This window comes from Caretta caretta, chromosome 10 (genome assembly GCF_965140235.1).
Source record: "Caretta caretta isolate rCarCar2 chromosome 10, rCarCar1.hap1, whole genome shotgun sequence".
NCBI classification, from domain to species: Eukaryota; Metazoa; Chordata; order Testudines; family Cheloniidae; genus Caretta; species Caretta caretta.
The window spans coordinates 7,189,773-7,201,852 of NC_134215.1; the positions used below are offsets into that span (position 1 = coordinate 7,189,773).

The 12,080-nt window shown below is 58.0% G+C and overlaps 1 protein-coding gene across 1 annotated transcript in view; it reads left to right on the forward strand.

Moving 5' to 3' along the window:
* FLII (FLII actin remodeling protein) overlaps nt 1-12,080 on the forward strand; it is a 28,500-nt gene that overhangs the window by 3,639 nt on the left and 12,781 nt on the right. The window contains exons 3-12 of the mRNA XM_048868295.2: nt 1,475-1,546; nt 3,145-3,225; nt 5,176-5,261; nt 6,026-6,187; nt 7,014-7,117; nt 7,999-8,174; nt 8,669-8,826; nt 9,683-9,767; nt 10,841-10,988; nt 11,278-11,414. Coding sequence (XP_048724252.1) covers nt 1,475-1,546; nt 3,145-3,225; nt 5,176-5,261; nt 6,026-6,187; nt 7,014-7,117; nt 7,999-8,174; nt 8,669-8,826; nt 9,683-9,767; nt 10,841-10,988; nt 11,278-11,414 — 1,209 coding nt within the window. The remainder of the gene's footprint in view (nt 1-1,474; nt 1,547-3,144; nt 3,226-5,175; nt 5,262-6,025; nt 6,188-7,013; nt 7,118-7,998; nt 8,175-8,668; nt 8,827-9,682; nt 9,768-10,840; nt 10,989-11,277; nt 11,415-12,080) is intronic.

Sequence of the window (12,080 nt, forward strand, 5' to 3'; positions counted from 1 at the left end):
GATAACTTCTGACTGAGCTACAAGAGGTGGGCTTGATGCGTGAACTGCTCTGTGGTATTGTGTGGCCTGTGTTCTAACTAGATAATTCCAAGGCCTTGGAATCTGTGTCATAACTTCACTAGTTCTCCACAGAGCCTTCTTTAGTAGACAAGATCTGAATATCTAGTGGTGTGGGCAAAGGCAGCTCCTTTCCAGCCTGCTTCCTACATTATAAAGAAGCAAAAATGGACTCAAATCCCAATTATTTTTTTCTTTTTTTCAAATCACCTTTAATGGAATCCCGTCAGGTTAAAACTCTCACTTCTAACCATGCCCCCAGTAACTCCCATGACCTGTGTGACTGATGCTGTCCTAGATGTTAGTCTAGCGGCTGCGTACGTGGCTTGACCTCGCTCAAGTGACTAGTCTTAGGGATGTCGATGCGATGACACACAGGGGTCAAGTTAAACTTGCTCATCAGTGTTTGCAAGAGGGAAGCTTTTGCTGATTAAAGTGGAGTGAATGTCTTTAAACCAAATTCACCAGTCCTTTGATTTCTGTTTGAACTATTTTTAGTTTGGTTACAGTCAATTTCACTTTTGTTCTTTGCCTATTCAGTTTGTAGTCAGCTTCACTTAGAGGTTCCCCTGCGGTATCTTTATACCTAGTTTTTAAATAGTGCTTTTCGTCCATGGAGCTCAAAGAGCTTTACAGAGGAGGTGCTTCTCTATCCAAGGCATTTATCTTAGCCGCCACCCCCCCACAGTCTTTTAATGTATTTATCCTCACATAGCTTAGTGGTTTGAGCATTGGTCTACTAAACCCAGGGTTGTGAGTTCAATCCTTGAGGGATTTAGGGATCTCAGGCAAAAATTGGGGATTGGTCCTGCTTTGAGCAGGGGGTTGGACTAGATGACCTCTTGAGGTCCCTTCCAACTCTGATATTCTATGATTTATATTAACACCGCTGGTGGTAGGGAATCTGGTAAACTGAGGCACAGAGACTGTGATGTGCCCAAGACTGCTCAGGAAGTCTGTGGAATAGCAGGGAATTGAAAGAACCTGGATCTTCTGAGTCCTGTTGAGGCCACCCTGCCACTCAGCAAACTGCTGCAATGTTCAGGATGCAGCAGGGCGAATATTTAAAAAATAAATAAATCCCAGTTTCTATTGGAATGATAAAAGCAAATGCTGGGAACTCTTCTCTAGCATCAACCTGCCTAGTGGTGTCTAGGGCCTTTAAAAACAATGTTTTTCAAAATAAACCGGACTGTTTGGGACTTGAATGAAGGAGCCTGCCTGTGTTCGGAGCATGTCAGTAGTAGACAGTCCCTGCCCCAAAGAGCTGGACAGTCTAAAGAGACAAGGGGCCCCCCAAGACAGGGTAAGGGGCAGAAGGCTCAAGCAGAGTGAACGGCAGCAAACGGCATGGCAGTTCCATGGTTTCTTTTCATTGTGTTTGTAACCAGGCGTTTGTTCTTTGCTTTCCAAACAGGAGCACCTGTCTGTGAGTCACAACAACCTCACCACGCTCCACGGAGAGCTCTCCGGCCTGCCATGCCTCCGGGTGAGTAACCCGTGCCGCGTCCCTCTGTCGCCCAGCACCCTGCTGCCCCAGGGGAGAGCGCTTCTCTGCAGATGCCCAGCAGCCAGCCCCTAGCTGCTGGCATCTCCTCTCCCACTGATCAACATGAACCCGCCCCGGACGTGTCTATTGGACAGATCCCAGATTGGAAGCCCAGGCTCCCTTGCCAAGCCTGGGCCCAGCTGGGCCGATGGAAGAGCTTGGAGAGCTCCCCAGGGCTTCACGTGGCACCCGTCCAAACAGGGCCAGCGAGCTCTTCAATGTGACCTTGCCCCACTCTAGAGGCTGAATCCTCTAGCTGCATGGAAATGCTCCAGGGCTGCCTCAGCAGGGGGGCTGGTCTTGGCTGCAGTTACTGGCTTGTCCTGCATGCAGGCGTCCTGCGCTGCATCTCCTTTCGCAGTTCCAAGAGCGAGCGCCGATGCCTCCCCGGGGCCTGTGAGTGGCCGCTGTAGCCGGTCCGCCTCGCGCAGGGGAGGAGGGATTGGCTGCTCCGTAGCCGGATTCTCCCCACCCTCTGGTTGGCGAATGTTTTGGATCTGCTGCAAACCCTGAAGGAGAGCTTAGTCCACAAAGATACACACACACACCCCCCAAATGCTTTGGTAACTTCCTGAACCACTTGCTGTTCTGTAACCCGGCCGGCTTCCTGGCTGCGGCTCCATCAAGGGGCTGGCACCCTGGGCCGCTCTCGGGCAGAGCGCCTGGCTGCCGGGGCTGCATGCCTTTTAAAGCGTCTTCTTGCCGGGGTCAGCAGAGCGATGCTGGGGCTAAATGGTTATCCCCCCGCCAGCTACCAGGGGAGAGGGGCTCTGCCTTCTGGGGCTCCCCGCCTGCAGAGGTCCGTTTCGGTGCCCATGTCGATACTGTCAGCATATGTAAGGCTTTAACCTCCAGATGGGGGTGTCACGTTACACTTGGAAACCCCTGTTAGCTAGTGGTGACGGGATGGATCACTTGATTCCCCTGTTCTGTTCATTGCCTCTGGGGCATCTGGCACTAGCCACTGTCGGAAGACAGGACACTGGGCTAGACGGACCTTTGGTCTGACCCAATACGGCCGCTCTTATGTGGCCCAGCATGGGGCACCTGTGGAGATGCAGCCTGGGGCTCTTCCCTGGGGGGCGGGTGCCGGTGCCCTTCTCTGGGGGGTGGGGGAGGCTGGACACCCTTAACACTCATTGGCACTGCTGGGAGCTGACAGGATTGGGCCATTGGTCTGGTCAAAGTTTTGTTTGGTGGTGGGTCGGAGGAGATCCCTGGATGTAGCGCTGTGGCTGAGAGGCTGAATGTGCTGGTATCCACCCCCCTCCCCCAAGCTACGGCTTCCCTTCCATATGGCAGGAGCTTTTCTGTTCTCTCCTCTGATCCCACCCAGCTTCTCTTCTGTCCCCGTTAGCCCTCCCTTCCACATGCTGCCTCCCTCTGCTAATCCTCCTCCTTTCTGCCCAGTGGGACCTGCTCACGTCTGGTCGGTCTTTGCCCCCGCTCCGACGCGGGTGCTGAGTCAGGGGCTTGGGAGGGCCCGGGCCGTGCCTGGATCCAGAGCCTTGACAATAAATCTCTCTTCCCCTTTTAAGGCAATTGTGGCTCGAGCGAACAGCCTGAAGAATTCAGGAGTTCCTGATGACATTTTCCAGCTCGATGACCTCTCGGTGCTGGTATGTGCTCCCTGTTCGCTCCGGTTCCCTCCTTGCTCTCCTAACCCAATCAGTGCAGTGCAACTAAAGAAGCAGAGAGATTCCAACAGCATCAGTGGGGAGGGGAAGGAAGTCCTAAACCAGCATGCTCAATCAACCCAAAAGAGAGGTAGCATTGTCTAGTGATTAGAGCAAAGGGTGAGAGCCCGGACTGCAGGGTTAAATTCCTGCCTCTGCCACTGACGTGCTGTGTGACCTCTGCCAAGTCTCTTTGCCTGTCTGCGCCACTTTTTAAAATGGGGATTGTACCCATCTTTCTGAATGGCTTTGAGGCACGCTTTGTTTTAAGGGCACATTCATGAATGGCTTAACGCTATACAGGCTCAATAAATCGGTGTTTTAACAAATGGCTCCTCGGTTGTTAAAGTCCAATAGCAGCAAAGGTCACTTATAAACGATGGCTTAGAACTATCTCTAACCCCACGTACTTATGTGCTTCTCCCCACCTATAGCGGGGCGAAGCAGCGTTTGATTTTTAATTTATTTTACAGTTTCAATGAAGAATAATCAATGTTTGTTTTTAAGCATTTTTTAGATTATCAATTTAAATGATCTCAATTGTGTGAAATTATGGGGGGGGGGGGGTGTCGGACAGAGATTAGCCAATGACCGTAGATGTTGAGATTCAAAAAGCTAAAGCCTTAGAACCATGAAAACACAAATTGTTAACGTCCCAGGTCAATATATATAATATATAAGAAAATTTCCTTCGATCAAACTCCAGGTTCTCGAGCAACACTTTTCTGACTTTGCCTATCTGTACATTTTGACTGTTGGAAATATTTTCCCGGTCGTTGGTGTGTGTGTGCGGTGAAATCTACGTTTACCGATACTTTCCAGTACTATCTAATCCTTCCACGCCTGCCTAATACCACATTCTACCTGATTGTTTGCAACATGCTTCTAACATCTATTAATCCTTGATTAACCCTTTACAAATGTACCCGTGCCGCAAAGTGTGACTGTTTGAGATTCCTGGATGTAAAGGCACCATCCTGTTTACTGAGGGTGAGCCTGTTAAAAAGTGCCTAACTCCCATTGACTCTCCATGGGAATTGGGAGTGTAACTTTCTTTGGCAGGTTTCACGGTCCTGGCCCTTATTAATAAAACCTGGCTGTTGTCAATAGGCCACACGCTCCCCAAGGAATCCAGCCACGTATACTATAATGGCTTTGTTCTTGGATCTTCTTTTTAAAGGGACAGGCTGTTAACTTCGGGGCAAGGCTCTTCCTATGGGTCTGTACAAGACCTAACATGATGTAGCCCAGATCCTGATTGGGACCTTAGGTTATCAGTGTATGTATTATGGTAATGCCCAGTTTGACCTCTGATCAGGACCTTAGGGCATTACTGTAATGCACTTTACCATAACACACATCATAACCTGCTTGACCTCTAAATTCATCTCCATTTTAAAGCTGATCTAGTCTGCTCAGGAATATCCTTGGGGATTCCTAATCCTTCTTTAGTAAACACTATACTCTAGCTGAGAAATAAGTAAACGTCAGATAAGCAGCCATCGTTTTGGTGTGAGACCCCAATGCACATGAGCTCCCCCAGGTAGTTGGCAGCTGCCGACTCAATTAGCGGCACTGATGCCCCTCTGAAGGGAACCGACGAAGGACAGCTGCCTCTGGCTGCCGCTGTGTTGGAAATGGCACAGTAAGGGGTGTCCCTGTGGTCCGCTGGGCAGGTCGCACAAACCGCGGCTAGGTTAAAAAGACTGGAGGCTGCGTCCTGGCTTCGGATGTACACACAGATATATCAGCAGTGTGGCCCTGGAGATCCTTGCGGTGGTGGGAGGGGGCTGATTTTGGCTGGGGGGGATGGGGCTGTTGCTGGGTGGGCCGCTCCGTGCCAGCTGGGATGGAGGGGTTCTCCTGACAGCTCTCTTGCTTCCCTGCCCCCAGGACCTGAGCTACAACCAGCTCACAGAGTGTCCCCGGGAGCTGGAGAATGCCAAGAACATGCTGGTGCTCAATCTCGGCCACAACAGGTGGGTCTGGCTGCTCCGGGGTTCCAGCCAAGGCTGCGTGCAGGGGTTTCCTGGGCAGGGACCCCTGGCTCACCAGGCGTGGATTTCCCTGTCAAACCCCCCTCTCCGGATCTAGGGGAGGCCTGCGCCTCTGGGGGCTGGGGACGTGTGAGAGAAGGGAGGCAGAACTGACGCGAGGGGCGCTTGGAGCAGCTGGTAAAGATCACTGTGCGCTTGTCCCATGCTGCTCGGCTCCTCCACGTAAACGCCTTCCCGCCCCGGGCCGGGGAAATCCTCGGTGTCCCTGTCGGAACCCGGGAGATCCCCGTTCTGTGCGTCGCCGCCAGGATCGTGCCCCCGGCTGTGTTGGGTAACTAGGCTGGGTCACCTCAGCGTTCCCTGTTGTGCCGGGGAGGGAGCTGAGAGCTCTGTTGTCTCTGAGTGGGGATCTGAGCACCTGGGCGTGTGTCTGCACCCAATTGGCGGGGGGCGGGGGCGGGGGGTGACTGCTGCAGGTGGAGACCTGAGCGAGCGCCGATAACCACAGCAGTGAGGCTGCACGACCCAGCCCAGGACCCTGGCTATGTTCTCGAGCAGCTGGCCCGTGCTGCTTCCCTGGCCGAAGCTCAAAGCCAGCCTGGGGACATCTCCACGTGCTGCGGACACGTCTGATAGGGTGTGTCGACACGGCAATCTCTCCATACCCGTCCCAGCATGGGGTGGTGCAGCTCTTCCTCCCCCTCTCCTGGCTGGTAAACCGAGCGCGGCTCATCTTTCTTCTCCAGCATCGATAACATCCCCAACCAGCTGTTCATCAACCTGACGGACCTGCTGTACCTGGACCTGAGCGAGAACACTCTGGAGAGCCTGCCCCCGCAGATGAGACGGCTGGTGCACCTGCAGACCCTGATCCTGAACAACAACCCGCTGCTGCACGCCCAGCTCAGGTAGGGGGGTGTCCCGCTGCGCTGCCGGGCGGGGGTGCAGGCTGCCGGCGCTGTTGGGGGCGGGTCGCACTCAGGAGAGGTCCCCTTTGGCTGGACGCTCTTCTAGCCGCTCTCCTGGGCCTGGCTGGGAAGAGCCTTGTCCGGCCGCGGGTCCAGTTTCTTGCCTGGTTTCTGGTTGCATCGGCCTGGGGAGGTAAAGTAGCCACCAAAAGACAACCAGAAAGGCTTTCTCCCCAATAAACGCCTGAGAACCCAGCCTGGGGGGCCCCTTTGCTCCTTCTCCAGCGAGCCCTTTTAGAAGGGACATGGTCAGCCTTTTGGGGCCTGATCCAGAGCCCCCCAGGACATCAATGGAAACCCCACCCACAGCCCTTCCGAAGCTTTGGATCCGGCCTTTAAGTCTTTAAATAAGACCAGTTTCTTGGACCTCATGGTGCCAGCCACAGCCCTAAAGACGGGTCATCTCTCTCTGCATGGCTCTGGCAGGCACAGGTCCTGTCCCCCGCCTGCCGTGAACGAGCAGCTCGGCCTCTAGGAAGGAAGGGCTGATCCGGCTCCCACGGCCCAGTCCCCCCTTGGCCTCCAGCCGGGTGCAGGGATGGCTCTTGTGGAATGGGCTCATGTCCCTGGGGAGCTGGGCTGAAACCCAGCGAAGCTGAGACCAGGTTTAAACTAGTCCTGGTGTGGACGTGCTGCATCTTGCCTCCTCTTGAACCAGAGCTTGGGGTCCTGCTCTCCTCCCGTCCGGGATCTCCCCTCCAGTCCCTGGCTCAGCCCAGCAGTGGATCTCCCCTCACTGCTTCTCTCTCTCTCTTTCCATGTAAAGGCAGCTCCCTGCAATGACGGCTCTGCAGACCCTGCACCTGAGGAACACGCAGCGCACGCAGAGCAATCTGCCCACCAGCCTGGAAGGCCTGACCAACCTCGCAGGTGAGCTGCCCGTTGAGTTTCGCCCCAGAGTCCGGGGCTGAGGGGGCATGTGTGGGGACAAGGTGGGCATGGGGAAACAGCACCTCTCCGAGCCTCCTTCCCACTGCTGCCGTGCAACAGGGCCAGTCCAGCGACGAGTGCAGCCCGGGAGGCCCTGCATTCGGAGAAAGGTGTCCCACTCCCAGCAAGCCTTTGGCTGAGCTCACGCCACCCGCATGGCGGCTTGTGTCCGCACACAGTGGCTGTCCCCAGCATTGTGTGAGCCAGCCGGGTGCATCTCCCAGGACCAGGCCTGGCTGAACCCGTCACCCACAGCGGCATCTTCCCTGATGGCAACCCACAACTGTTGCATCGTCCCTGGTCCAGCTGCTCCTCCTCCCCCCTCCATCCCACAATGCAGTGCCTTGTGTCTGGGGAAATTACCCAGAAGCCCCTGTTCCCAGTCCCAGCGTGGGCAGCCCATGGCATAGATTCTCCTGCAGTCCCAGAGCGCCCTGGGACAGCCACCTAGTTAAGGTTCCTCTTGTGAGCACGAGCCACATGGCTGGGTGGGGCAAGCCGTTGCAAGGATGATGGAGGCAATCGCCTTGTGTGGCTGTTGGCCCCCAAAATGGTCCTGACCCCACTGGCCAGGCTCCTATTGGTGGAGATGGTCCAGGCTCTGACCCCGGGAAGAGTGCAGCTGTTAGATGGGCTGCCTGCCCCATCCCTGTGAAAGTGGATGCATTTAGGCCGGGACCTGCTATATTATCCTGGCATCATGTCCATGCACTCACAATTACTGTGTAACCCAGCCAGAGCCCTGGGTTGTCCGTGCCCGTCAGCTGACTTGGGCCCAGTCCGGTGGGTGGCTGCCCTTCCCTTCTGCTCTTCTTCCCCAGACGTGGACCTGGCGTGCAACGAGCTGAGCCGGGTCCCTGAGTGCCTCTACACCCTCTCCAGCCTGCGCCGTCTCAATCTGAGCAGCAACCAGATCTCCGAGCTCTCCCTCTGCATCGACCAGTGGACCCAGCTGGAGACCCTCAATCTGTCGCGGAACCAGCTCACCTCGCTGCCCGTACGTAGCGATCTCCCCCGAGACGACAGCAGGGAGCTGCCTGGCTTCCCACGGCCAAGCTCAGGGCACAGTCTCCGTGGGACGGGCCTGGTGGCTTTCTCTGGACCTTGGTCCTTGGCTTGTGAAGCTGTGAATGCCACAGCGGCATCACAGACCCGAGGGGCTGGTCCCAGCATCCCGCTGGCTCCCCATCCTCTGACTCAACAGGCCGGTGCTTTCCTTGCTGGTTCAGGCCAAGCTAAGAGCTCCTAGGGCCCCCTTCCCATAGCTTCAGCGCCCCTTGTGGTCTGTAATGGGTTTATCCTCACAGAACCCCTGGCAGGCAGATGATGGTGTTATCCCCATGGTACAGTTGGGGAAACTGAGGCATGGAGCGGCTAAGTGACTTGTCCAAGCAGCTGGCGGGATGCCCTGGATAGTAGCCCCTGCAGAGCCCAGGGGCCCAGGCTACAGCCTCCCCCTGATCTGTGGTGCGTGTGTCTCTCCGTCCCCAGTCTGCCATCTGCAAGCTGATCAAGCTGAAGAAGCTCTACCTGAACTCCAACAAGCTGGACTTTGACGGCATTCCCTCTGGCATTGGCAAACTGACCAGCCTGGAGGAGTTCATGGCAGCCAACAACAACCTGGAGCTGATCCCCGAGAGCCTGTGCAGGTGAGCGACCCGCCTGCCGCCCTGGCCTGGGGAGACAGAAGCGGGATCCCCACCCCCCGCAGCCTGGGGCAGAGTCTCCCCCAGGTGGCTGCTGTGTGGGGATAGGGAAGGAAGCCGTTTGCTCGCTTTGGATCCGAGCGGCAAGGCCGGCTGGTCCTCTCCATCCCTGTGCGCCTTCTGGCTGCCGGTTACCCACCCGCCCCAAACACCGCAAAGGGCTGGTCTGCCCAAGAGGCTGATACCCGCAGCCATCGCTGACCTTGGTGGGGACTCAGGACCTCCGACATCAGCCCTGCTATGTGCAGAGCTCACCTGCTGCTAACAGCGTCCGCAGCCTGGCTGCGAAAGACCCCGCCCCACCCCCTGCGAGCTCACAGCCCCCTCCGAAGCCCGGCCAGGGTGGATCCCTTGCGCTGAGCGCTCGTGACTCAGTCTGGCTTCTCCAGGGCAGTCCCTCTCGGTGCAGATCTCTGAGCTGCCGCCCCCTTCCCTGGCATGTCTGGGGCGGAGGGGAGGGAGAGGCTGGTGGGTGCGTTCTGCAGAGGGGAAGGAAGGGTTCCGCATTTCTTGCGGTCCAAGCTGGGCCTGAGCGTAGAGCAGCATCCGGGTGGGACGGGACAGATGGACGACATGCGGAGCAGGGAAAATGGAAGAACTCGGCTCGGGCTGAGCCGGCGTCCCCTCCACGTCCTGCGTCCCTCCTTCCTCCCCTTCTGGGCTCTGGCTCTCCCGCCTGGGAGCAGGACTTTCTGGCTGTAGTTGATCTCCTGGTCCCCCCCTGCCCTGCAGCTCATCAGCGCAGCGTGTCTCGGGGGTGGGGGCCAGGCCTCTCCTAGCGTCTTGTCTGCCCCTCCAGGTGCACGAAGCTGAAGAAGCTGGTGCTCAACAAGAATCGCCTGGTCACCCTGCCAGAGACTATTCATTTCCTGACAGACGTCGAGGTGAGGCCATGGAGGGACGGGCCTCTGTGCTTTGCTGGCGCCCTCTGGGCAGATGTCCCAGGCCCCATCCTTCCGTGGGAGCCGGTCCCTGGGGGGATCCATGCATCCCAGGGCAGTGTGGGCTGGTGTGCGAGCGGAGGGCAAGGCTCCGCTCTGGACCCCTCTGCGGAGGCTCACCCCACCAGCAGTGCCAGCCTGTGCTCCCCACCCCAGATGGGCTGGGTCTGACACAGGGCAGCGGGGAGGCTCTCTACGCCCCTGGCCAGCCATGTGGTGACCTGAGTTAATGTACTGGGTTGGGATAATCCCACTGCACAAAGGTAGGAAACTGGGAGCCTAAACCCATTGAGGACGTGGGCCAGAGGCTCTAAGGGGTAAGACCTCAAGCCATGCAGCAAGGCAGTGGGACTAAACTAAGGCACTGTGGGGCTTGAGCTCCATGCCCAGTCCTACTGATCGTGCTGCCCCTCGCCCTGGCTCAGCACATCCCTGGCAGGAGCTGCTCCTATAGAGCCAGCTGAGAGCCCTTTGCTCCCTCTGCCTCCCGGCGGTTCGGTCTGGGGCGCCCAGCCAGGCCTAGTGAGCTGGTGCCATGCTGAAGGGGGTTATGCCGTGCAGCACGAGTGAGTGGGGAGATCCTGGATCACCCCTGCCTGGCGCAGAATCCCTGCCCGCCGGGCCTGCACTGGGGGTGGTGGAGAAGCCCCACGCCAACGACCGGTGCGTTCGGCGAGGGTCCGTTTCCGGGGTTGTCTGATCTGTTCTGAATGGTGCTTGGCTGTCCATGGGCTCTCCTGGCTGGATTAAGCCTGGGCCCCTGGACGTGGTTTTCGTGTTGGCAGGGGAGGGCGTGGCATCCCAACCCCCAGCACCTGGGAAACAAGTCACGTTCGCCCTGCTGAACTGTAGCCTTGCACCATCAGACACTGACCCTAAACCCTGATGGGGCACGGGAGGATCCCCGCCCCCCACCAATGCCCCCTGAGCTCTCCAGGGCGAAGCGAGAACCAGCTGGTGCCCAGATCGCTCATGTGGCTGGTGTTGGATGACCTCTCTTTCCCATGCCCCTGCAGATCCTGGACGTCCGGGAGAACCCCAACCTAGTGATGCCCCCCAAGCCGGTGGACAAAACCTCTGAGTGGTACAACATCGACTTCTCCCTGCAGAACCAGCTGCGCCTGGCTGGCGCCTCGCCCGCCACCGTGGCCGCAGCTGCAGCAGGTGAACCAAGGGGCAGTGGGGGGTGTGGCAATGTCGCATCCAGCTGAAGCCTGGCTCCTGGGGAGCTGGGAGGACTGGGAATCCCAGACGCTGGCAGCCGAGTCCCAGAACCCGAGGGCTCCTGGCCATGCGGTGGCATGTCTCTGCTGCCGTGGGGCCGGCACTGCCAGGCGATTCCCGCCTCGGGCTGAGAGCGCCCCGCGGGGTAGGGTCTCCCAGCCAGCCAGTTGCCTAGAGTAGGTGTTGGTGATTTCTGGGCTGTGATCACACACGTTGCCCGTGTTCCCAGGGAGCGGCGCGAAGGACCCCACGGCCCGCAAGACGCGGCTTCGCAAGCGCAAGGACTCCGCCGCGCAGGACGATCAGGCCAAGCAGGTGCTGAAGGGGATGTCGGATGTGGCTGAAGAGAAGAACAAGAAACTGGAGGTAGGAAGGGGTGGGGTGGGGAGGCGGGTGCCGTCTGTCTGTCTATTACACACACCCCTTTCTCCACCTCGGCTCCCTCCCTCCCACAGCCCACGTGCGTCCACCCCCTTCCCGAGGCCAGTGCCGGCGCTCAGTGCCTCTGCTCGTCCGGCCCTGGCTCTCTCCCGATGAGCACCCAGAAATGGGGGCACCCGCCGGTAGAGGCCGCTCTTGAGAACGCAGGCCTCGCTGTCTTGCCCCCGGCCACGGGGGAGAGTCCACGTCATAGCCGGGATCAGAACTCACAGCCTCGTGTATGGTGTGAGCGTGGGGGTTCAGAACAAGGGCGTCCGTCTGCAGAAGGCACTCTGCCTGCCAGGCGTAAGGACTGACCAGGCCTTCCTGGGCAGCTGGGCTCGGGACTGTCCCGACCCAGCCACTCCCTGGGTGACTGAGTCAAAGCTGCTGGCGTCACTCCCGTGAGCCCTGGTGGAACCGACGCAGCGGGCTGGATCCCGCTTCTGCCTTGCGCGTGGCCGGCCAAGCTCCGGGCAGGAGCCTCGATTGCTGGGGACGGCGCCGGAGGCCTGGCGTGAATGTCGGGTCCCAGCCCCAGTTTGCTCCTGGGAAGATTCTCAGTGTCTAGGGACACTGTGTGGGGTCGAACATGGCCCAAGGTTTAGGCCT